This window comes from Lampetra planeri, unplaced genomic scaffold (genome assembly GCF_965212315.1).
Source record: "Lampetra planeri unplaced genomic scaffold, kcLamPlan1.2.h2 scaffold_119, whole genome shotgun sequence".
Classification (NCBI taxonomy): domain Eukaryota; kingdom Metazoa; phylum Chordata; class Hyperoartia; order Petromyzontiformes; family Petromyzontidae; genus Lampetra; species Lampetra planeri.
Genome location: NW_027613904.1, coordinates 244,192 through 270,989, shown reverse-complemented (window position 1 = coordinate 270,989; position 26,798 = coordinate 244,192). Strand labels below are relative to the sequence as shown.

At 49.6% G+C, this 26,798-nt stretch overlaps 1 protein-coding gene across 1 annotated transcript in view; it reads right to left on the bottom strand.

The window, feature by feature from the left end:
* Window positions 1-513: 513 nt before the first annotated feature.
* Window positions 514-26,798, bottom strand: part of LOC144738854 (myocyte-specific enhancer factor 2C-like) — a 95,502-nt gene continuing 69,217 nt past the window's right edge. The window contains exons 5-9 of the mRNA XM_078621849.1: window positions 25,048-25,360; window positions 9,019-9,200; window positions 7,963-8,032; window positions 4,702-4,837; window positions 514-3,558 (exon numbers count right to left, since the gene is read on the bottom strand). Of these exons, the coding sequence (XP_078477975.1) occupies window positions 3,135-3,558; window positions 4,702-4,837; window positions 7,963-8,032; window positions 9,019-9,200; window positions 25,048-25,360 (1,125 nt within the window). The 3' untranslated portion in view covers window positions 514-3,134. The remainder of the gene's footprint in view (window positions 3,559-4,701; window positions 4,838-7,962; window positions 8,033-9,018; window positions 9,201-25,047; window positions 25,361-26,798) is intronic.

Genomic DNA, 26,798 nt, shown 5'->3' with positions numbered 1-26,798 from the left:
ACCGTCGGAGGAAGACGGGTCACTGTATCGCCCGGTGCTTTCAGAGGCACTTCTGCGGCCGTCTGGAACGCTCTTCCTTCCGATACTCACTTCTTTAGAACTGATTTTTGCGTTTAGTTTGTTGTCCTATTCCCCACCCACACCTCCGATTAGCACCGTTGGCTACATACTGTACATGCGAAATAAGTTCAACATACATAGGTGGCATACTGCACTATAGACCTAACACTGCCCATAGACTCAACACTACCCATAGACTCAACACTCCCTCCCCATAGACTCAACACTGCCCGTAGACTCAACACTGCCCGTAGACTCAACACTGCCCATAGACTCAACACTGTCCATAGACTCAACACTACCCATAGACTCAATATTGCACCTCCGATTATCACGGTCGGCTATGTACGGTGCAAAAGAAGTTCAACATACAGTCTGTTCTATAAAGCCGCGTAGTTTTCATAGCGCGATTTGGATATAACGCGATGATGAATGTGTTAGGTAACAGTATACTTTTTGTAACGCGGGATGCGAATTGTATATAACGCGATGGAGTGAACAAAACTACGTTGCAGCGCGAGTAGGAATAAGCGGTTTGTACGGCTGCCTCGGCGTAGCATTACACGAGGCACTGGGATACTGCTGGATGCTTCTAGATGCTACCCCACGTCCCTCAGTCCTTGTTCGGCCTGCGTACGCATCTCACGTGTTATCGCGGACTGTGCTTTGCCCTATGTTATATATTATTCATGATAACGCGATTTTCCATAACGTGGCGTTCTTCAGGAACACAACTACAGGGACTCCTCTACCTACGAACGAGTTACGTTCCAGAAGTCTGTTCGTAAGTCGATGTGTTTCGTAAGTCCAACTTTACTCCTGTCGATTTCAAATGTGTTGTACGGCATGTACACTAAACACGGGGAATGGCTTTAAAAGTTGTTTGATCTCCTGCAGATGTAGATGCCACTGCCTCTTCATGTTCTGCCGATGTAGATGCCACCACCACCGCCATCTATTGCACGGCGGTTGAAATTACGACTCTCGGTCTGAACAGCTGAAATTTCGTAAGTCGAATGTTCGTAAGTAAAGCAGTCCCTGTACTAACGCGTTGTTGAAGAACAAGACTGTAACGTATGTTCTGAGAGAATCGATGCCACCCTGGAATAGAATCACCACGTGATGGCAGAGAACCGCAATAACAACAAAGATCCCCCATATAGCCTTAACAGACTGTAGGGGCAAGTGCTGTTAGCGAGCACCTATGAAGGCCGGTACAGCACACGAGGGGGTGGGTGGCCAACACCACGCCCGACCGCCTTTGTCTCCCCAGTGGCGATGCTTACACACCGCACCAGGTACTCATTTGAGGCTGAGTCGACCTAGGGGAGGCCCGGGACCGGTTCAGATAATCGTCACTGGTGTTGGCCGTGAGCGGGAATCGAACCCGTGTCGCCGGGTTCATAGCGCAGCGCGCTCACCGCTACACTACCGCGTACCCCCGGGGTGACCATCGGGACCTCTCAGAGATCGCGAGAGGCAGGTGACCCTGTGGCTGGAGATGTCACCACGGGGGTCGGGGCGGCTATTGCCTACCGAGGTCCCATCGAGTGACCTTTCTCTTAACCCGCATCCGTCGCGCCGCAGTCAAAGCGGAATAATTTTCAATTCTCAGAGTTCGGAATTTCACCCAACTGAAAAACACATTTGAATGTGATCGGGTTTTTATGTTTTGCGAGTAGACATTAGGGAACGGACTGAAACCATCAACTCGCTCCACTTGAGAAGCCGATTTAATCGCAAATCAGTCTATGTGAGTACAGTATATGTGTCTGCACACTCCACGTGAGTCTATTGGTCTCTGTGTGAGTCTACGGGTCTCCATGTGAGTCTATTGGTCTCTGTGTGAGTCTATGGGTCTCCTATGTGAGTCTATGGGTCTCTATGTGAGCCTATGGGTCTCTGTGTGAGTCTATGGGTCTCTGTGTGAGTCTATGGGTCTCCTATGTGAGTCTATGGGTCTCTGTGTGAGTCTATGGATCTCTGTGTGAGTCTATGGGTCTCTATGTGAATCTATGGATCTCTATGTTATTATATTGGTCTCTACGTGAGTCTATGGGTCTCTATGTGAGTCTATGGGTCTCTATGTGAGCCTATTGGTCTCCTATGTGAGTCTATGGGTCTCTGTGTGAGTCTATGGGTCTCTGTGTGAGTCTATGGGTCTCTGTGTGAGTCTATGGGTCTCCTATGTGAGTCTATTGGTCTCCTATGTGAGTCTATTGGTCTCTGTGTGAGTCTATGGGTCTTTGTGTGAGTCTATGGGTCTCTGTGTGAGTCTATTGGTCTCCTATGTGAGTCTATGGGTCTCTGTGTGAGTCTATGGGTCTCTGTGTGAGTCTATGGGTCTCCTATGTGAGTCTATGGGTCTCTATGTGAGCATATGGGTCTCTGTGTGAGTCTATGGGTCTCTGTGTGAGTCTATGGGTCTCCTATGTGAGTCTATGGGTCTCTACGTGAGTCTATGGGTCTCTATGTGAGCCTATTGGTCTCCCATGTGAGTCTATGGGTCTCTGTGTGAGTCTATGGGTCTCTGTGTGAGTCTATGGGTCTCCTATGTGAGTCTATGGGTCTCTGTGTGAGTCTATGGGTCTCTGTGTGAGTCTATTGGTCTCCTATGTGAGTCTATTGGTCTCTGTGTGAGTCTATGGGTCTCTGTGTGAGTCTATTGGTCTCCTATGTGAGTCTATTGGTCTCCTATGTGAGTCTATTGGTCTCTGTGTGAGTCTATGGGCGTCTATCTCAGTCTATGGGTCCCTACCCGAGTCGCTGGTGGGCAGGCTGAGACCACACCTGAGAACCTGGTTTAATCACAGGGCGGCCATATCCTGGATTTCAAACCCACGCTCTGATGAGGCGCCAGCTCAGCACGTGACCTCTGAGCCGATTCTCAATCTGCAAACTCTCGAAAATGAAAATGAGAAAGAAAACAATTCCACCCCGTGGATTTGTGAGAAAAACGGGAGGGGGAGGGGGGGGTGATCGGAGACAGTGTCCTGTCTACACGGAGGCTTCCCGATGGGGTTGCCCACACCACGACCCACCCCCCCCCCACCTCCACACCATCGGTCATCCCATCAGACGTTCCACACGTCCAGATGAACCCGTTTCGCCGCAGTAGCCTCACAGTCGTCAAACGGAGGGTGCCGGAGGTCCTGCTGCTGCTGCTGGTGATGATGGTGCTGTTGCTGCTGGTGCTGCTGGTGGTATTGCCGATCTTCATCACACGAATCACCGCCGCCGCCGCCGCCGCCGTGGGGTGAGCGCGCCGCTGCGAACCCCGCCGGTCCCAGCCCGGAGCTGCTCAGGCTGGCGGCGTGAGCCGGCGGCGCCGTCTGGGGTGGCGCCACCGGGGAGGAGCGGCAGGAGCTCTGCGTGGCCGGGGTGGAGAGGTCACGCGGTGGTGGCGGCGGTGGTGGTGGTGGTGGGGACTGCGGCTCGGCCTTGATGCTGATGTGGTGAGGCAGCGCTGGGTGGTGGGACAGGCTGCTGGCGCACGACCTGCACCGGGAGGACAAGCGGCATCGTCGTCATCGTCGTCATCATCGTCATGATTGACGTCATCATCGTCAATGTCGTCGTGATCATCGTCATCATCGTCGTCATCGTCGTTATCGTCGTCATCATCGTCGTCATTGTCATCATGATTGTCATCATCATCGTCATCATCATCGTCGTTATCGTCGTCATCATCGTCATGATTGATGTCATCATCGTCATTGTCGTCGTGATCATCATCGTCGTCATCATCGTCGTCGTCGTCATCATCGTCTTCATCGTTGTTATTGTCATCATCGTCGTCATCGTCGTCATCATTGTCATCATTGTCGTCATCATGATTGTCATCATCATCATCGTCGTCCTCATCACCGTCATCACCGTCGTCATCATTGTCACCATCATTGTCATCATCATCGTCATAATCATCGTCATCGTCATCACCGTCGTCATCGTCGTAATCATCGTTATTGGCTGCCAGTGGATCTCCCCCGACCCCCTGCCCCTTTGGTATGTTGTTTATATTCCGCAGAGACAATACATTGAATGTTTCATTGTTTTATTGATGGAGCACAATATTTAAATCGTGTGATATTTCGGGACCTCGATGAGTCTACGGGTATCTGTGATTCTACGGGTCTCTCTGTGAGTCTACGGGTCTCTCTGTGAGTCTACAGGTTTCTATGTGAGTCTATGGGTCTCTATGTGAGTCTATGGGTCTCTGTGTGAGTCTACGGGTCTCTGTGTGAGTCTACGGGTCTCTGTGTGAGTCTACGGGTCTCTGTGTGAGTCTATGGGTCTCTATGTGAGTTTACGGGTCTCTGTGTGAGCCTACGGGTCTCTGTGTGAGTCTATGGGTCTCTCTGTAAGTTAATGGCTCTCTGAGTCTGTGGGTCTCTATGTGAGTCTATGAGTCTCTGTGAGTTTATGGGTCTCCGTGAATTTATGGGACTCTGTGTGCGTCTATGGGTCTCTATGTGAGTCTATGGGTCTCTATGTGAATCTATGGGTCTCTATGCGAGTCTACGGGTCTCTATGTCAGTCTACGGGTCTCTGTGTGAGTCTACGGGTCTCTGTGTGAGTCTACGGGTCTCTGTGTGAGTCTACGGGTCTCTATGTGAGTCGCCTGGGGTCCCGTTGTCTCACGCGAGGGTGTTGAGCGCCGCGGGGTTGTGAGAGGTCTGCTGGGTGTGCACCCAGCCTGGCACGGAGACGTGAGGCCCCCCGGGGGGAGAGGGGAACCCAGCCAGCGGGGACAGCTCGCCCGTCGACAGCAGGAAGTCTGAAACACACGCGGCGGAATCAAAGTAAAGATCCCCCGTGTAGGCTTGCAGACCGTGGGGGGCAAGTGCCAACAGCTGGCAGCATCGCGCCCGGCCGCCTTTGTCTCCCCAGTGGCGATGTTCACACGCCGCACCAGGGACTCACTCGAGGCCGAATCGACCTAGGGGAGGCCCCAGGGCCTGTTCAGATAACCGTCACCGCTGTGCCCCCGCTCCCACGTGCGCGTGTCTGAGCACGCGTACGCTGTGACGCGTACGCTGTGACGTGTACGTGATGACGTGTACGCTGTGACGTGTACGCAGTGACGTGTACGCGGTGACGTGTACGCTGTGACGTGTACGTGGTGACGTGTACGCTGTGACGTGTACGCTGTGACGCATACGCTGTGACGTGTACGTGATGACGTGTACGCTGTGACGTGTACGCAGTGACGTGTACGCGGTGACGTGTACGCTGTGACGTGTATGTGATGACGTGTACGCGATGACGTGAACGCTGTGACGTGTACGCTGTGACGTGTACACCTCGACGTGTAGGCACGCACGAACTGTAATAATGTTTATTACTCCATCACGAACTTTAATAATTTGTATTGCTTCATCGCGAACTGTAATAATTTGTATTGCTACATCGCTTTGCTTGGCGTCGCGATTGCGAGCGACGGGACAGTGCCGCTCCGCGTTTATGTCGCGGTCGTGGCCTCTGTGCAGTGGCAACTTTGCCGCACGTGGTCCCGAGTCCGATGATCCCCAGTCCGATGATTCGTCTGCGCTCGGAATGTTTTCCTTGCCCTCAAGATTGTTGGAACGCGACGGCGGGCGACACAGGGGAGAGCAGACGGGTATCAGCGCTTGACGGTGAAGGCACCACGCCGCAGAATCTCGCCCCCTCTTATCAACTCCCGATTAACGCGGTTGGTGCGAAAGAAGTTCAACATTCATACTGCCCATAGACTCAACACTACCCATAGACTCATTACTGCCCATAGACTCAATACTGCCCATAGACTCAACACTGCCCCATAGACTCAACACTGCCCCATAGACTCAATACTGCCCATAGACTCAACACTGCCCCATAGACTCAACACTGCCCCATAGACTCAACACTGCCCCATAGACTCAACACTGCCCCATAGACTCAATACTGCCCATAGACTCAATACTGCCCATAGACTCAACACTGCCCCATAGACTCAACGCTACCCATAGACTCAACACTGCTACCCATAGACTCAACACTGCACCATAGACTCAACACTGAACGTAGACTCAACACTGCCCATAGACTCAACACTGCTACCCATAGACTCAACACTGCACCATAGACTCAACACTGCCCCATAGACTCAACACTACCCATAGACTCAACACTGCTACCCATAGACTCAACACTACTCATAGACTCAACACTGCCCATAGACTCAACACTGCCCGTAGACTCAACACTGCCCATAGACTCAACACTGCCCAAAGACTCAACACTGCCCATAGACTCAACACTGCCCATAAACTCAACACTGCCCATAGACTCAACACTGCCCATAGACTCAACACTGCCCATAAACTCAACACTGCCCATAGACTCAACACTACTCATAGACTCAACACTGCCCATAGACTCAACACTGCCCGTAGACTCAACACTGACCATAGATTCAACACTGCCCGTAGACTCAACACTGCCCATAGACTCAACACTGCCCATAGACTCAACACTGCCCAAAGACTCAACACTGCCCATAGACTCAACACTGCTCACAGACTCAACACTGCCCATAGACTTAACACTGCTCACAGACTCAACACTGCCCATAGACTTAACACTGCCCACAGACTCAACACATTCCCTGTACACGAAACATTCCCCCTCCTTAACCTCCTCCCGCTCCTCTCTTAAAGCCTCACCACCTATTCTCCACCCCCCATTCCTCTTCCCCCTCGCCCCTCAACCCTCCCCTGTAGCCCTGTCTTGATCCCTACGCACCCCTCCATCGCTGCTTTCACCCATTCCTCAATCCTCGCATGCCCCCCGGTCAACCTCATTGTTTTATTCCACGTCATGTGAAGGCACTCTATGAATATCAATACCAATCACAGTCTTGTTCTCATACAACGCCGCGTGGTTTTCACAACGCGAATTGGATTGATATAACGCGATGATGAATGCATTACGGAGCACGTTTTCTTTTATAACGCGGGATGCGAATTGAATGTAACGCGATCGAGTGAACGGAACTGGGTTGCAGCCCTGGGATGATCTTCTTAGGTTTTTTCGGTAAAGTCACGTAGAAAGTAAAATAAAATAAAAACAAAAATCACGACGTTTCGGAGGCAACACAAGTCTCCGTCATCAGGTGGGACCGTCACAGCCAGATTAGCTGTATATGTACACTTGATACAGCTAATCTGGCTGTGACGGTCCCACCTGATGACGGAGACTTGTGTTGCCTCCGAAACGTCGTGATTTTTGTTTTTATTTTATTTTACTTTCTACGTGACTTTACCGAAAAAACCTAAGAAGACGATTCCTTGCAGTCACGAAAGCTTCAAATCTAGAATTAAGCCCTGGGATGCTGCTGGATGCTTCTAGACGCTACTCCACGTGCCCTCAGTCTTTGCTCGTCCCTGCATTACGCATCTCACGTGTTATCGCGGACCGTGCTTTGCCCCCCCATAGTTATATTTTGTTTATGATTACGCGATTTTAGTTCAGGAAGGCAACAACTACTACCGCGGCCTTATAGGAGAAAGGGTTGCGCGTGTGTGCGTGTTCACGTGTGCTCGCGTGAGTGTTCACGCGTGCTCGCGTGCGTGCGTGAGTGTTCACGCGTGTGCACGTGTGCGTGTTCCCGTGTGCGCGCATGAGTGTTGACGTGTGCGTGCGTGTGCATGTTCACGTGTGCTCGCGTGAGTGTTCACGCGTGCGTGCGTGTGCATGTTCACGTGTGCGCACGAGAGTGTGCGTGTTCCCGTGTGCTCGCGTGAGTGTTGACGTGTGCGTGTGCATGTTCACGTGCTGGCACGTGTGTGCGTGTTTATGTGCGTGCGCGTGTGTGCGTGCGTGTGCGTGTTCACGTGTGTACGCGCGCGCGCGTGTGCGAACACGTGAACAGCCACTCACCACTACTGTAGCTGCCCGCGTATCCAGACATGAGCCCCTGCACTCCTTGGCCACAGCTCACCCGCTGGTTCTGAACAGGTACACAACAACAACAACAACAACCGCCGTTCACCACTAAGTGGCGGTGACGCCACCACGGCCCTTTGTGCCAGCCTAGGTGCACTATGAGGCCATGTGAAGTGTCCAAGGCCCGCTGGCAGGAGGTCACAGGACAGACCCAGGTGCCAGGAGTTGACTGGCAGAGGTGACTGGCAGATGTACCAGCTGTGCCTCCTACTGTGCCAAATTGCTGTGTTTTAGCCACCCGGTGCTCCGCTCGTTGTTGTGAGCGTCGCTCCTCTGCTCTCCGTTGTTGCTGGAGGGCGACTGCCTCCCACTGCCCAGCAGCGTCCTTCACGAGCCTCCTCCACAGAGGCAGATCTTGACACCGCTGGTACCAGTCATCCACTCAGCTCTACATCTTCCTGTACAACATCAGTCCATCTCTTCTCCAGCCAGTGCCGTGCCCGTTTAACCCCCCATCTATCCGGCCGAACAAAAGCTGCTTGGGCATGCGGTGCTACACCAATACCAACACCCCGCCATTCGCCACTAAGTGACGGTACCTCACCACGGGGCCTGTGCCTGGCAAGGCGCATGAGGTCTCGGGACAGACCCAGCAGGTGCCGTGGGTCGGCTGATAGAGATGACCGGTAGATGCGCCGGGTGCCACACACACTCACTCAAAGCAACAACAATCGCCGCTCGCAACACAGGCGGTTATACCAACAGCAGCTTGCGCCACTCGGGGTTTGGCCGTGATAATGGGGATACGACGAGGGGGATTTAGAGTGGCTGCCGGGTGTGAGATCCGTGCACGGGATCTGGACGGTGTGTGAACGCGCCATCCAGAGCTCCCGAGGGCATCTTACACGAGGGTGGTTTCTGTCGGCGGGTGACATCTCTTCTACGTGACTTTACCGAAAGAACCAAGAAGACGTTCCAAACATGTTCGCCCAGCATTGGAAATGGCAAAAACGCCGACCGCTGTAGTGCTGCTCGTCTACGCAATCTCACCAGCATGAGGGACATGGCAGGCTGCTTGCCGATTGGTCCGTGCGATCTCCCCGAGTCCAGCCTCCTCCCTCCGGCACCCAATCCCGTCCCGGGGGGAGTCGCCGATTTTCCCAGAATCCCTCCCGGCGCCTGGCCGCTACCCATGATGCCTCGGTGCGAGGACGCGCCCAAATATCCGTTGCCTGGGGAAACAAAGGGAATTGAGCACGTGACATCATCGTCATAATCGTCACGCATGGCCCATCCACTGCTGGATGAAGGCCTCCTCGAAGGCCACGTCTCACGATCCCCGCGACGAAGCGATCCAGCGGGGGGCTGCCGATGTAGTCACCGCTCCATCTCCTCGGTGGTCGTCCTCAAACGAACGCCTCGGACGAATTACACTGGTCAACACACTTTTTCTGGCATAAGGTATTCCAACGGTTTTAAGGTAATAAAAATAAAACATAATAAAATAATTCTCACGACGTTTCGGCCACAACGCAAGCAGCCGTCTTCAGGTGGAGAACAGGTGTGTCGAGAAGGCAGAGTCTGAATGTCTCATTTCCCTTCTACGTGACTTTACCGAAAGAACCAAGAAGATGATTCCCTGCAGTCACGAAAGCTTTAAATCGAAATTTAAGGTTTTAAAGTAATTTTGGGGTGCTGATTCCAAATCTGGCATCAGTTTTTGTCTATCACATCAGGTTTTTTGAGATATCAAATATTGCATTTTCAATAAAAACCGCAGAAGAAAAATATTAAATAAATGTGGATATCTACATAAAATGATATTATAAACACACTATCCTAAAAATACAGCACCATATTTTAACACTAAAGCAGTCACTGACTCGCAACAACTTGCAATCATAAGTGACAGAGTTAATTTCGGATAAAATCAATGAAAATGGGGTATGCCGACAGCATAAAAATGAGATGTGATAGAGCAAATCTGAGATCAGATTTGGAATCAGCACTCTGAAATTAGTCTAAAACAGCTGCAAAAGTCCAGGCCAGAAAAAAATGTTTTTTTTTTGTTGACCAGTCCAATTACAATAATTTATAATAATAATAATAATTCATTAATAATAATTAATTATTATTAAAATGATGAATCTGAGCCCTGTGCCCTCGTTAAACCCCACCAGCCGCTCGCCGCCTGAACCCGAGCCCGCAGATTTGGAATCAGCACCCTGAAATTAGTCTAAAACAGCTGCAAAAGTCCAGGCCAGAATTTGTTTTTTGTTGTTGACCAGTCTTAGAGACGCACAGGGCCACCTCCCTCACTCCACTGCTGGATGACGACAGCCTCCATACGCAACTGCGGGCTGTGGTGGCGGGGGGGGGGGGTGTTTGTCCATACTTCACCACACTGGTCACGGTGAAGATGACGGCAATAACTAAAAGGAAATTTCATGAGAACCGTGTTCCTATTATTAATGCGACAATGCCCTCTCGTGGTGACAGACAAAGACAAAGATCCCCCGTGTAGCCTGAACAGAATGTCGGGGCAAGTGCTGTTAGCGAGCACCTATGAAGGCCGGAACGGCACACGAAGGGGTGGGTGGCCAGCACCACGCCCGACCGCCTTTGTCTCCCCCAGTGGCGATGTTCACACCGCACCAGGTACTCATTTGAGGCTGAGTCGACCTAGGGGGAGGCCCGGGACCGGTTCCAGATAATCGTCAACCGGTGTTGGTGGCCGTGAGCGGGAACAGAAGTCGGGAGGCCGGGTTCGTAGCGGCCTGACCCTACTGCACCACCGCCTCCTTGTGGTCATAGGCCGCACGCATCACAACACGCAAAGTGCGGTGACGCTGATGGAGACGTAGTACCGCGTGTCAGCACGAGGGGTGCCCAAACGATGTCACGGTGAGATCGTTCGTGCGATGGCTGCCGGTTCAAGTTTTTCAAGTTTTTTTTTAAAAAGTTTTATTGATTAGGTATAACCCATATGAGATCTCTTTTACCAGTGGCAAAATATAATAGTAGCGTTTTACCCTTTTAAACTGGTACAAAACTGACACCTTTATTCAAGGCATCATGTTTGCAATGACCACAACACAAGTAGTCAAAAAGCAGTAGTCAAAAAAGGACTGGTAAAACAGATCTCATAGTGTAAATACTTACCCCGAGCTCTCAATACTCTGATATTGCACTGTGTTTGAGTTGTACGCCTTCTGGTGTCATCTGGTCCAACACCAATGGGGACTAGGCTCTAAAGAAAGCCGTCTCGGGTGTGGACCAATCAACTTCAAGGACAGCGCATATTATTATCATTATCAGAGTTGCTTCTTTTTGTTTGCTTTTTTGACTACTTGTGTTGTGGTTATTGCAAACATGATGCCTTGTATAAAGGTGTCAGTTTTGTACCAGTTTAAAAGGGTAAAAACCTACTAATATAGGTATGGCCCCTTGAGCCCTGTGAGCCATGCGGCTTTTCTTGAGTCGGGGGCAACCGCAACAGACAAAATATAAACAGAGGACATCTTAAAGCGACAGAAACATCCTGGGGATAAACCAGCAAATCTTCCAGAAAGACAAAAAACCACCGTCTTCTTGGTTCTTTCGGCAAAGTCACGTAGAATGGAAATAATGAAAAAATAAAAATAAAACATAATAAAATAATTCTCACGACGTTCCGGCCACAACGCAAACAGCCGTCTTCAGGTGGAGAACAGGTCTGTCGAGAAGACAGCGTCTAAATGAAACACCTGTTCTCCACCTGAGGACGGCTGCTTGCGTTGTGGCCGAAACGTCGTGAGAATTATTTTATAATGTTTTATTTTTATTATTTTATTATTTCCATTCTACGTGACTTTACCGAAAGAACCAAGAAGATGAATCCCTGCAGTCACAAAAGCTTTAAATCGAAAAACCCACCGTATTACAACGCTGTGTGCTAAAATCCCAGTGGTAGCGGTGCACGGACACAGTCCAACAACAACAACTTAACGCGTTCCCCGTGAATAACAACAACAACAGCAGCAGCAGCAACAGCATCCACAACAGCACCGCACGCGCGTGCGTGGCCTTAATAGGATAAGTACATAATGGGCGACGTTTCGGGTAATGGCCCTCGTTCACTGTGCACGTTGGTTGTCCTTCCCCACGCGCCTCCGATTAGCACGGTGGGCGCCACGTACGGTGCGAAAGAAGTTCAACATACGTACAGCTCACAGACTAACACTGCCCATAGACTAACACTGCCCATAGACTCAACACTGCCCATAGACTCAACACTGCCCATAGACTCAACACTACCCATAGACTCAACACTGCCCATAGACTCAACACTGTCCATAGACTCAACACTGCCCATAGACTCAACACTACCCATAGACTCAACACTGCCCACAGACTCAACACTGCCCATAGACTCAACACTGCCCATAGACTCAACACTACCCATAGACTCAACACTGCCCATAGACTCAACACTGCCCACAGACTCAACACTGCCCATAGACTCAACACTACCCATAGACTCAACACTACCCATAGACTCAACACTGCCCATAGACTCAACACTGCCCATAGACTCAACACTGCCCATAGACTCAACACTACCCATAGACTCAACACTGCCCATAGACTCAACACTACCCATAGACTCAACACTGCCCATAGACTCAACACTGCCCATAGACTCAACACTGCCCATAGACTCAACACTACCCATAGACTCAACACTGCCCATAGACTCAACACTGCCCATAGACTCAACACTGCCCATAGACTCAACACTACCCATAGACTCAACACTGCCCATAGACTCAACACTGCCCATAGACTCAACACTGCCCATAGACTCAACACTACCCATAGACTCAACACTGCCCATAGACTCAACACTGCCCATAGACTCAACACTGCCCATAGACTCAACACTACCCATAGACTCAACACTGCCCATAGACTCAACACTGCCCATAGACTCAACACTGCCCATAGACTCAACACTACCCATAGACTCAACACTGCCCATAGACTCAACACTACCCATAGACTCAACACTGCCCATAGACTCAACACTGCCCATAGACTCAACACTGCCCATAGACTCAACACTACCCATAGACTCAACACTGCCCATAGACTCAACACTGCCCATAGACTCAACACTGCCCATAGACTCAACACTACCCATAGACTCAACACTGCCCATAGACTCAACACTGCCCATAGACTCAACACTGCCCATAGACTCAACACTACCCATAGACTCAACACTACCCATAGACTCAACACTACCCATAGACTCAACACTACCCATAGACTCAACACTACCCATAGACTCAACACTACCCATAGACTCAGCACTGCCCATAGACTCAACACTGCCCATAGACTCAACACTACCCATAGACTCAACACTGCCCATAGACTCAACACTGCCCATAGACTCAACACTGCCTATAGACTAACACTACCCATAGACTCAACACTGCTCACAGACTAACACTGCCCATAGACTCAACACTGCCCATAGACTCAACACTGCCCATAGACTCAACACTACCCATAGACTCAACACTGCCCATAGACTCAACACTGCCCATAGACTCAACACTGCCCATAGACTCAACACTACCCATAGACTCAACACTGCCCATAGACTCAACACTGCCCATAGACTCAACACTGCCCATAGACTCAACACTACCCATAGACTCAACACTGCCCATAGACTCAACACTGCCCATAGACTCAACACTGCCCATAGACTCAACACTACCCATAGACTCAACACTACCCATAGACTCAACACTACCCATAGACTCAACACTACCCATAGACTCAACACTACCCATAGACTCAACACTACCTATAGACTCAGCACTGCCCATAGACTCAACACTGCCCATAGACTCAACACTACCCATAGACTCAACACTGCCCATAGACTCAACACTGCCCATAGACTCAACACTGCCTATAGACTAACACTACCCATAGACTCAACACTGCCCATAGACTCAACACTGCCCATAGACTCAACACTACCCATAGACTCAACACTGCCCATAGACTCAACACTGTCCATAGACTCAACACTGCCCATAGACTCAACACTGCCCATAGACTCAGCACTGCCCATAGACTCAACACTGCCATAGACTCAACACTACCCATAGACTCAACACTGCCCATAGACTCAACACTGCCCATAGACTCAACACTGCCTATAGACTAACACTACCCATAGACTCAACACTGCCCATAGACTCAACACTGCCCATAGACTCAACACTGCCCATAGACTCAACACTGCCCATAGACTCAACACTACCCATAGACTCAACACTGCCCATAGACTCAACACTACCCATAGACTCAACACTGCCCATAGACTCAACACTGCCCATAGACTCAACACTGCCCATAGACTCAACACTACCCATAGACTCAACACTGCCCATAGACTCAACACTGCCCATAGACTCAACACTGCCCATAGACTCAACACTACCCATAGACTAAACACTGCCCATAGACTCAACACTGCCCATAGACTCAACACTGCCCATAGACTCAACACTACCCATAGACTCAACACTACCCATAGACTCAACACTACCCATAGACTCAACACTACCCATAGACTCAACACTACCCATAGACTCAACACTACCCATAGACTCAGCACTGCCCATAGACTCAACACTGCCCATAGACTCAACACTACCCATAGACTCAACACTGCCCATAGACTCAACACTGCCCATAGACTCAACACTGCCTATAGACTAACACTACCCATAGACTCAACACTGCTCACAGACTAACACTGCCCATAGACTCAACACTGCCCATAGACTCAACACTGCCCATAGACTCAACACTACCCATAGACTCAACACTGCCCATAGACTCAACACTGCCCATAGACTCAACACTGCCCATAGACTCAACACTACCCATAGACTCAACACTGCCCATAGACTCAACACTGCCCATAGACTCAACACTGCCCATAGACTCAACACTACCCATAGACTCAACACTGCCCATAGACTCAACACTGCCCATAGACTCAACACTGCCCATAGACTCAACACTACCCATAGACTCAACACTACCCATAGACTCAACACTACCCATAGACTCAACACTACCCATAGACTCAACACTACCCATAGACTCAACACTACCTATAGACTCAGCACTGCCCATAGACTCAACACTGCCCATAGACTCAACACTACCCATAGACTCAACACTGCCCATAGACTCAACACTGCCCATAGACTCAACACTGCCTATAGACTAACACTACCCATAGACTCAACACTGCCCATAGACTCAACACTGCCCATAGACTCAACACTACCCATAGACTCAACACTGCCCATAGACTCAACACTGTCCATAGACTCAACACTGCCCATAGACTCAACACTACCCATAGACTCAACACTGCCCACAGACTCAACACTGCCCATAGACTCAACACTGCCCATAGACTCAACACTACCCATAGACTCAACACTGCCCATAGACTCAACACTGCCCACAGACTCAACACTGCCCATAGACTCAACACTACCCATAGACTCAACACTACCCATAGACTCAACACTGCCCATAGACTCAACACTGCCCATAGACTCAACACTGCCCATAGACTCAACACTACCCATAGACTCAACACTGCCCATAGACTCAACACTACCCATAGACTCAACACTGCCCATAGACTCAACACTGCCCATAGACTCAACACTGCCCATAGACTCAACACTACCCATAGACTCAACACTGCCCATAGACTCAACACTGCCCATAGACTCAACACTGCCCATAGACTCAACACTACCCATAGACTCAACACTGCCCATAGACTCAACACTGCCCATAGACTCAACACTGCCCATAGACTCAACACTACCCATAGACTCAACACTGCCCATAGACTCAACACTGCCCATAGACTCAACACTGCCCATAGACTCAACACTACCCATAGACTCAACACTGCCCATAGACTCAACACTGCCCATAGACTCAACACTGCCCATAGACTCAACACTACCCATAGACTCAACACTGCCCATAGACTCAACACTACCCATAGACTCAACACTGCCCATAGACTCAACACTGCCCATAGACTCAACACTGCCCATAGACTCAACACTACCCATAGACTCAACACTGCCCATAGACTCAACACTGCCCATAGACTCAACACTGCCCATAGACTCAACACTACCCATAGACTCAACACTGCCCATAGACTCAACACTGCCCATAGACTCAACACTGCCCATAGACTCAACACTACCCATAGACTCAACACTACCCATAGACTCAACACTACCCATAGACTCAACACTACCCATAGACTCAACACTACCCATAGACTCAACACTACCCATAGACTCAGCACTGCCCATAGACTCAACACTGCCCATAGACTCAACACTACCCATAGACTCAACACTGCCCATAGACTCAACACTGCCCATAGACTCAACACTGCCTATAGACTAACACTACCCATAGACTCAACACTGCTCACAGACTAACACTGCTCATAGACTCAACACTGCCCATAGACTCAACACTGCCCATAGACTCAACACTACCCATAGACTCAACACTGCCCATAGACTCAACACTGCCCATAGACTCAACACTGCCCATAGACTCAACACTACCCATAGACTCAACACTGCCCATAGACTCAACACTGCCCATAGACTCAACACTGCCCATAGACTCAACACTACCCATAGACTCAACACTGCCCATAGACTCAACACTGCCCATAGACTCAACACTGCCCATAGACTCAACACTACCCATAGACTCAACACTACCCATAGACTCAACACTACCCATAGACTCAACACTACCCATAGACTCAACACTACCCATAGACTCAACACTACCCATAGACTCAGCACTGCCCATAGACTCAACACTGCCCATAGACTCAACACTACCCATAGACTCAACACTGCCCATAGACTCAACACTGCCCATAGACTCAACACTGCCTATAGACTAACACTACCCATAGACTCAACACTGCTCACAGACTAACACTGCCCATAGACTCAAAACTGCCCATAGACTCAACACTGCCCATAGACTCAACACAGCCCATAGACTCAACACTGCCCATAGACTCAACACTACCCATAGACTCAACACTGCTCACAGACTAACACTACCCATATACTCAACACTGCCCATAGACTCAACACTGCCCATAGACTCAACACTGCCCATAGACTCAACACTACCCATAGACTCAACACTGCTCACAGACTAACACTACCCATAGACTCAACACTGCCCATAGACTCAACACTACCCATAGACTCAACACTGCTCACAGACTAACACTACCCATAGACTCAACACTGCCCATAGACTCAACACTACCCATAGACTCAACACTACCCATAGACTCAACACTACCCATAGACTCAACACTGCCCATAGACTCAACACTGCCCATAGACTCAACACTGCCCATAGACTCAACACTTTTGTAAACCCATAGAGACCCATAGAGACCCTTTAGTAAACCCATAGAGACCCATAGAGACCCATAAAGACCCATAGAGACCCTATAGTAAACCCATAGAGACCCATAGAGACCCATAAAGACCCTTTAGTAAACCCATAGAGACCCATAGAGACCCTTTAGTAAACCCATATAACCCCATAGAGACCCTTTAGTAAACCCATAGAGACCAATAGAGACCCATAGAGACCCATAGAGACCCTTTAGTAAACCCCTAGAGACCCATAGAGACCCTTTAGTAAACCCATAGAGACCCATAGAGACCCATAGAGACCCTTTAGTAAACCCATAGAGACCCATAGAGACCCTTTAGTAAACCCATATAACCCCATAGAGACCCTTTAGTAAACCCATAGAGACCCTTTAGTAAACCCATAGAGACCCATAGAGACCCTTTAGTAAACCCATATAACCCCATAGAGACCCTTTAGTTAACCCATAGAGACCCTTTAGTAAACCCATAGAGACCCATAGAGACCCTTTAGTAAACCCATAGAGACCCATAGCGACCCTTTAGTAAACCCATAGAGACCCATAAAGACCCTTTAGTAAACCCATAGAGACCCATAGAGACCCTTTAGTAAACCCATATAACCCCATAGAGACCCTTTAGTAAACCCATAGAGACCCATAGAGACCCTTTAGTAAATCCATAGAGACCCATAGAGACCCTTTAGTAAACCCATAGAGACCCATAGAGACCCTTTAGTAAACCCATAGAGATCCATAGAGACCCATAGAGACCCTTTAGTAAACCCATATAACCCCATAGAGACCCTTTAGCAAACCCATAGAGACCCATAGAGACCCTTTAGCAAACCCATCGAGACCCATAGAGACTCATAGAGACCCTTTAGTAAACCCATAGAGACCCATAGAGACCCTTTAGTAAACCTATAGAGACCCATAGAGACCCTTTAGCAAACCCATAGAGACCCATAGAGACCCTTTAGTAAACCCATAGAAACCCATAGAGACCCTTTAGCAAACCCATAGAGACCCATAGAGACCCTTTAGTAAACCCATAGAGACCCATAGAGACCCTTTAGTAAACCCATAGAAACCCATAGAGACCCTTTAGCAAACCCATAGAGACCCATAGAGACCCTTTAGCAAACCCATAGAGACCCATAGAGACCCTTTAGTAAACCCATAGAAACCCATAGAGACCCTTTAGTAAACCCATAGAGACCCATAGAGACCCTTTAGCAAACCCATAGAGACCCATAGAGACCCTTTAGTAAACCCATAGAAACCCATAGAGACCCTTTAGTAAACCCATAGAGACCCATAGAGACCCATAGAGACCCATAGAGACCCTATAGTAAACCCATAGAGACCCATAGCGACCCTTTAGTAAACCCATAGAGACCCATAAAGACCCTTTAGTAAACCCATAGAGACCCATAGAGACCCTTTAGTAAACCCATAAAGACCCTTTAGTAAACCCATAGAGACCCATAGAGACCCTTTAGTAAACCTATAGAGACCCATAGAGACCCTTTAGCAAACCCATAGAGACCCATAGAGACCCTTTAGTAAACCCATAGAAACCCATAGAGACCCTTTAGCAAACCCATAGAGACCCATAGAGACCCTTTAGTAAACCCATAGAGACCCATAGAGACCCTTTAGTAAACCCATAGAAACCCATAGAGACCCTTTAGCAAACCCATAGAGACCCATAGAGACCCTTTAGCAAACCCATAGAGACCCATAGAGACCCTTTAGTAAACCCATAGAAACCCATAGAGACCCTTTAGTAAACCCATAGAGACCCATAGAGACCCTTTAGTAAACCCATAGAAACCCATAGAGACCCTTTAGTAAACCCATAGAGACCCATAGAGACCCTTTAGCAAACCCATAGAGACCCATAGAGACCCTTTAGTAAACCCATAGAAACCCATAGAGACCCTTTAGTAAACCCATAGAGACCCATAGAGACCCATAGAGACCCATAGAGACCCTATAGTAAACCCATAGAGACCCATAGCGACCCTTTAGTAAACCCATAGAGACCCATAGAGACCGGATAATAAACGTATAGAGACCCATAGAAACACTTTAGTAAACCCATAAAGACCCTTTAGTAAACCCATAGAGACCCATAGAGACCCTTTAGTAAACCCATAGAGACCCATAGAGACCCTTTAGTAAACCCATAGAGACCCTTTAGTAAACCCATAGAGACCGGATAATAAACCCATAAAAACTCATATAGACCCTCTAGTAAACCCATAGAGACCCATAGAGACCCTTTAGTAAACCCATAGAGACCACTGTGGTCTAAGTTGTCTTGTGGTGGTTGTTGTTGTTTGACTTGCATCCCACTGGGATTTTTGCACAGAGCGTTGGTGTACGGTGCTTTTATTCTGGAGGACTTTGCAGTTTTTTACTGGATTTTTCTGTTTGCGCATAGTCACTTTAAGATGTTTTCTTGTTCATGTTTTTGTTTTTTGTTTGTTGCGGTTGCACCCGATTCAAGAGCCGAATGGCTCACAGGGCTACACCTAATAGATGCAACTGAATCTGCACTCCTTCAACGTAGGAGGAGGAGGAACAGCGAAGCGACAGGAACTCTCTCCCTCTCTGTCTTTGCTGAAGCCCTCTCGTCGTGACCAGCAGCTGACTCTCCACATGGGCACTGAGCTACTGGACATCACCATCATCATCACTGCTGGGCCACAACATCATCATCATCAACATCATCATCATCACTGCTGCACCACAACATCATCATCATCACCATCATCATCACTGCTGCACCACAACATCATCATCATCACCATCATCATCATCATCACTGCTGCACCTCAACATCATCATCATCATCACTGCTGGACCTCAACATCATCATCATCATCACCATCATCATCATCACTGCTGCACCACAACATCATCATCATCACCATCATCATCATCACTGCTGGACCTCAACATCATCATCACTGCTGGACCTCATCATCACCATCATCATCATCACTGCTGCACCACAACATCATCATCATCATCACTGCTGCACCACAACATCATCATCATCACTGCTGCACCACAACAACAACATCATCATCATCAACATCATCACCATCATCATCATCATCACTGCTGCACCACAACATCATCATCATCACTGCTGCACCACAACATCATCATCATCACTGCTGCACCACATCATCATCATCACTGCTGGACCACAACATCATCATCATCACTGCTGCACCACAACATCATCACTGCTGAACCACAACATCATCATCATCACTGCTGCACCACATCATCATCATCACTGCTGAACCACAACATCATCATCACTGCTGGACCACAACATCATCATCATCATCACTGCTGCACCACATCATCATCACTGCTGAACCACAACATCATCATCATCACTGCTGCACCTCAACATCATCATCATCACTGCTGCTGAACCACAACATCATCATCACTGCTGAACCACAACATCATCATCATCATCATCACTGCTGCACCACATCATCATCATCATCACTGCTGCACCACATCATCATCATCATCACTGCTGCACCACAACATCATCATCATCACTGCTGCACCACAACAACAACATCATCATCATCAACATCATCACCATCATCATCATCACTGCTGCACCACAACATCATCATCATCACTGCTGCACCACAACATCATCATCATCACTGCTGCACCACATCATCATCATCATCACTGCTGCACCACAACATCATCATCATCATCACTGCTGCACCACAACATCATCATCACCACTGCTGCACAACAACATCATCATCATCACTGCTGCACCACATCATCATCATCACTGCTGCACCACAACATCATCATCATCATCATCATCACTGCTGCACCACAACATCATCATCATCACTGCTGCACCACAACATCATCATCATCATCACTGATGGACCACAACAACATCATCATCATCACTGCTGAACCACATCATCATCATCACTGCTGCACCACAACATTATCATCATCACTGCTGCACCACAACTTCATCATCACCATCACTGCTGCACAACAACATCATCATCATCACTGCTGCACCACATCATCATCATCATCACTGCTGCACCACAACATCATCATCATCATCACTGCTGCACCACAACATCATCATCATCATCATCACTGATGGACCACAACAACATCATCATCATCACTGCTGAACCACATCATCATCATCATCACTGCTGCACCACAACATCATCATCATCATCACTGCTGCACCACAACATCATCATCATCACTGCTGCACCACATCATCATCATCATCATCACTGCTGCACCACAACATCATCATCATCATCACTGCTGCACCACAACATCATCATCATCACTGCTGAACCACATCATCATCATCATCACTGCTGGACCACAACCTCATCATCATCATCACTGCTGCACCACAACAACAACATCATCATCACTGCTGCACCACAACATCATCATCATCACTGCTGCACCACAACATCATCATCATCACTGCTGCACCACAACAACAACATCATCATCATCATCACTGCTGGACCACAACATCATCATCATCACTGCTGCACCACATCATCATCATCATCACTGCTGCACCACAACATCATCATCATCACTGCTGCACCACAACATCATCATCATCACTGCTGCACCACAACATCATCATCATCACTGCTGCACCACAACATCATCATCATCATCATCACCATCATCATCACTGCTGCACCACAACATCATCATCATCACTGCTGCACCACAACAACATCATCATCATCACTGCTGCACCACAACATCATCATCATCACTGCTGCACCACAACATCATCATCATCATCATCACTGCTGCACCACAACATCATCACCATCATCATCATCACTGCTGCACCACAACATCATCATCATTATCACTGCTGGACCACAACATCAACATCATCATCATCACTGCTGCACCACATCATCATCATCATCATCATCATCATCACTGCTGCACCACAACATCATCATCATCACTGCTGCACCACAACATCATCATCATCACTGCTGCACCACAACATCATCATCATCACTGCTGCACCACATCATCATCATCATCACTGCTGCACCACAACATCATCATCATCACTGCTGCACCACAACATCATCATCATCACTGCTGAACCACAACATCATCATCATCCCTGCTGCACCACATCATCATCATCATCACTGCTGCACCACAACATCATCATCATCACTGCTGAACCACAACATCATCATCATCACTGCTGCACCACATCATCATCATCATCACTGCTGCACCACAACATCATCATCATCACTGCTGAACCACAACATCATCATCATCATCACTGCTGCACCACATCATCATCATCATCACTGCTGCACCACATCATCATCATCATCATCACTGCTACACCACAACATCATCATCATCATCACTGCTGGACCTCAACATCATCATCATCATCATCACTGCTGCACCACATCATCATCATCATCACTGCTGCACCACATCATCATCATCATCACTGCTACACCACAACATCATCATCACCATCACTGCTGGACCTCAACATCATCATCACTGCTGCACAACAACATCATCACCATCACTGCTGGACCTCAACATCATCATCATCACCATCACTGCTGCACCACATCATCATCATCATCACTGCTGCACAACAACATCATCATCATCATCATCATTGCTGCACCACAACATCATCATCACTGCTGCACCACAACATCATCATCACTGCTGCACCACAACATCATCATCATCACTGCTGGACCTCAACATCATCATCATCACTGCTGCACCACAACATCATCATCATCACTGCTGCACCACAACAACATCATCATCATCACTGCTGAACCACATCATCATCATCATCATCACTGCTGCACCACAACAACATCATCATCATCATCACTGCTGCACCACAACAACATCATCATCATCACTGCTGCACCACAACATCATCATCATCATCATCACTGCTGCACCACAACATCATCATCATCACTGCTGCACCACAACATCATCATCATCACTGCTGCACCACAACATCATCATCATCATCATCACTGCTGCACCACAACATCATCATCATCACTGCTGCACCACAACATCATCATCATCACTGCTGCACCACAACATCATCATCATCATCATCATCACTGATGCACCACAACATCATCATCATCACTGCTGCACCACAACATCATCATCATCATCACTGCTGCACCACAACATCATCATCATCACTGCTGCACCACAACATCAACATCATCACCATCATCATCATCACTGCTGCACCACAACATCATCATCATCATCACTGCTGCACCACAACATCATCATCATCATCACTGATGCACCACAACATCATCACCACCACTGCTGCTGCTGCTACCCTCTAGAGCAGCATGGAGACTTCACGTCTCAGTCGTTCCCCTACGCAGCTGTAGGATTATTTTGTAAGCCTAGGGGACCCCCCCCCCCACCTGCACTCAGCTGCCCCTGTGTGGCACCAGGCGTGGTGATCCGCCTCCTCACCTGCGCTCACCTATCACCTGCGCTCACCTGCGCTCACCTCACCTTGCGCTCGCCTCCTCACCTGCGCTCACCTATCACCTGCGCTCACCTGCGCTCACCTCACCTTGCGCTCGCCTCCTCACCTGCGCTCACCTATCACCTGCGCTCACCTCACCTTGCGCTCGCCTCCTCACCTGCGCTCACCTATCACCTGCGCTCACCTGCGCTCACCTCACCTTGCGCTCGCCTCCTCACCTGCGCTCACCTATCACCTGCGCTCACCTCACCTTGCGCTCGTCTCCTCACCTGCGCTCACCTATCACCTGCGCTCACCTGCGCTCACCTCACCTTGCGCTCGCCTCCTCACCTGCGCTCACCTATCACCTGCGCTCACCTGCGCTCACCTCACCTTGCGCTCGCCTCCTCACCTGCGCTCACCTATCACCTGCGCTCACCTCACCTTGCGCTCGCCTCCTCACCTGCGCTCACCTATCACCTGCGCTCACCTGCGCTCACCTCACCTTGCGCTCGCCTCCTCACCTGCGCTCACCTATCACCTGCGCTCACCTCACCTTGCGCTCGTCTCCTCACCTGCGCTCACCTATCACCTGCGCTCACCTGCGCTCACCTCACCTTGCGCTCGCCTCCTCACCTGCGCTCACCTATCACCTGCGCTCACCTGCGCTCACCTCACCTTGCGCTCGCCTCCTCACCTGCGCTCACCTATCACCTGCGCTCACCTCACCTTGCGCTCGTCTCCTCACCTGCGCTCACCTATCACCTGCGCTCACCTGCGCTCACCTCACCTTGCGCTCGCCTCCTCACATTGCGCTCACCTATCACCTGTGCTCACCTATCACCTGCGCTCACTTATCACCTGCGCTCACCTCACCTTGCGCTCGCCTCCTCACATTGCGCTCACCTATCACCTGCACTCGCCTCCTCACCTGCACTGGCTGGCCTTGGCGGGGGCAGCAGCTGGGGCGATGAGGAGTGGTGCCGGTGAGGGGCCAGCTGCCCCCCGTGAATGGGAGAGCCTCCTCCTCCTCCACCTCCTCCACCTCCTCCTCCTCCTCCACCTCCTCCTCCACCTCCTCCACCTCCTCCTCCTCCTCCTCCACCTCCACCTCCTCCACCTCCTCCACCTCCTCCACCTCCTCCTCCGTCTCCGCACCCCGCGGTGGCCGGGTGTCCCCCTGGGTAGGGGGATGCCGAGGAGTGGGGACCCCCTAGAGGGTAGGGACCCGGGGGTCCCGCGCCCTGCGGACACAGAGGAGACGCAGAGAGACACAATCACAGAGAGACAGACGCAGAAAGACAATCACAGAGAGACGCAATCACAGAGAGACGCAATCACAGAGAGACAATCACAGAGAGACAGACGCAGAGGCACATGGACGCAGAGAGACAAATGGACAGAGATAGAGATGCATAAACACAGAGAGACAAAATCACGGAGAGAGGCAGAGAGACAGAGACACACGGAGAGACAAAATGACAGAGAGACAGAGAGACAGAGGCAGGCAGATGGACAGTCACACACGGAGAGAGACACGGAGAGACACAGAGAGACACACTGACAGAGAGACAGAGAGACAGAGGCAGGCAGATGGACAGTCACACACGGAGAGAGACACGGAGAGACACAGAGAGACAAAATGACAGAGAGACACAGAGGCAGGCAGATAGACAATCACACACGGAGACAGACACGGAGAGAGGGACGTCACCCTTTATTACCCAGACCAATAATGATCATTACCCAGACCGATTATTATTATCATCATCATCAAGCAGAATTTGTTTAAACGCGTTCATACACGGCCTGTGTCCAATCGTCAGACTCGCCCCCGTCACAGGAACGTGGAGACTTTGACAGACAGACCTGGTTTTCACCTGAGTACGGCTGCTTGCGTTGTGGCCGAAACGTCGTGAGAATTGTTTTATTATGTTTTATTTTTATTATTTTATTACTTCCCTTCTACGTGACTTTACCGAAAGAACCAAGAAGATGAATCCAATGCCGTCATTCTCATCTATATTGGGGGGACACATCCCCTCCAATTCAAATATGCTCAAAATGTCTCCCCCAATATATTGCTATTAAAATTAATTGCTATGTAAATAAAAACAACAGTTTGCTAAACGTTGGCCACTATATCTGGACTTGTGTTCTTCATATAAATCAAAGCATCGATTTCTGTTTATATGATTGCGGTTATGGTTGTACTTTATTAATCCCTAATCTCTGCCATTACATATGTAGTGGTGGTGTTGACGAACACCGACTGTGACAGTGATGGATCACGGGGCGGCACGGGGTGCGGGGTTGGGCACGCGTTGTGGGCGTGGTATGGACGCGCGCGCCGGGAGTGACGGATGACGGGGCGGCGCGGCGTGGGTGGTGAGGCACGCTGAGATGTGGGAAAACAGGATCGTAGCGAGTGCCCAGTGATTGGTCAAATAGGATGGGTGCTCTCAGCGACGTCCGCAGGTGGGGTATAAAGGGGGACGCGCGAGAGCACTCGGGGTGGTTAACCAGTTGAAGATCGAAGACGGAGTTGAAGAGATAGTGCCCCGAGACCCCTAGTCCCGCTGTCCTTGTAGGGACCGGGGCCCTGTGTGGCTCGGAGGCGAGACTGTGGGATCCGTGGTTCGACGCCCACGTGGGTCGGGACTGGGGGACCCACAGTCGAGA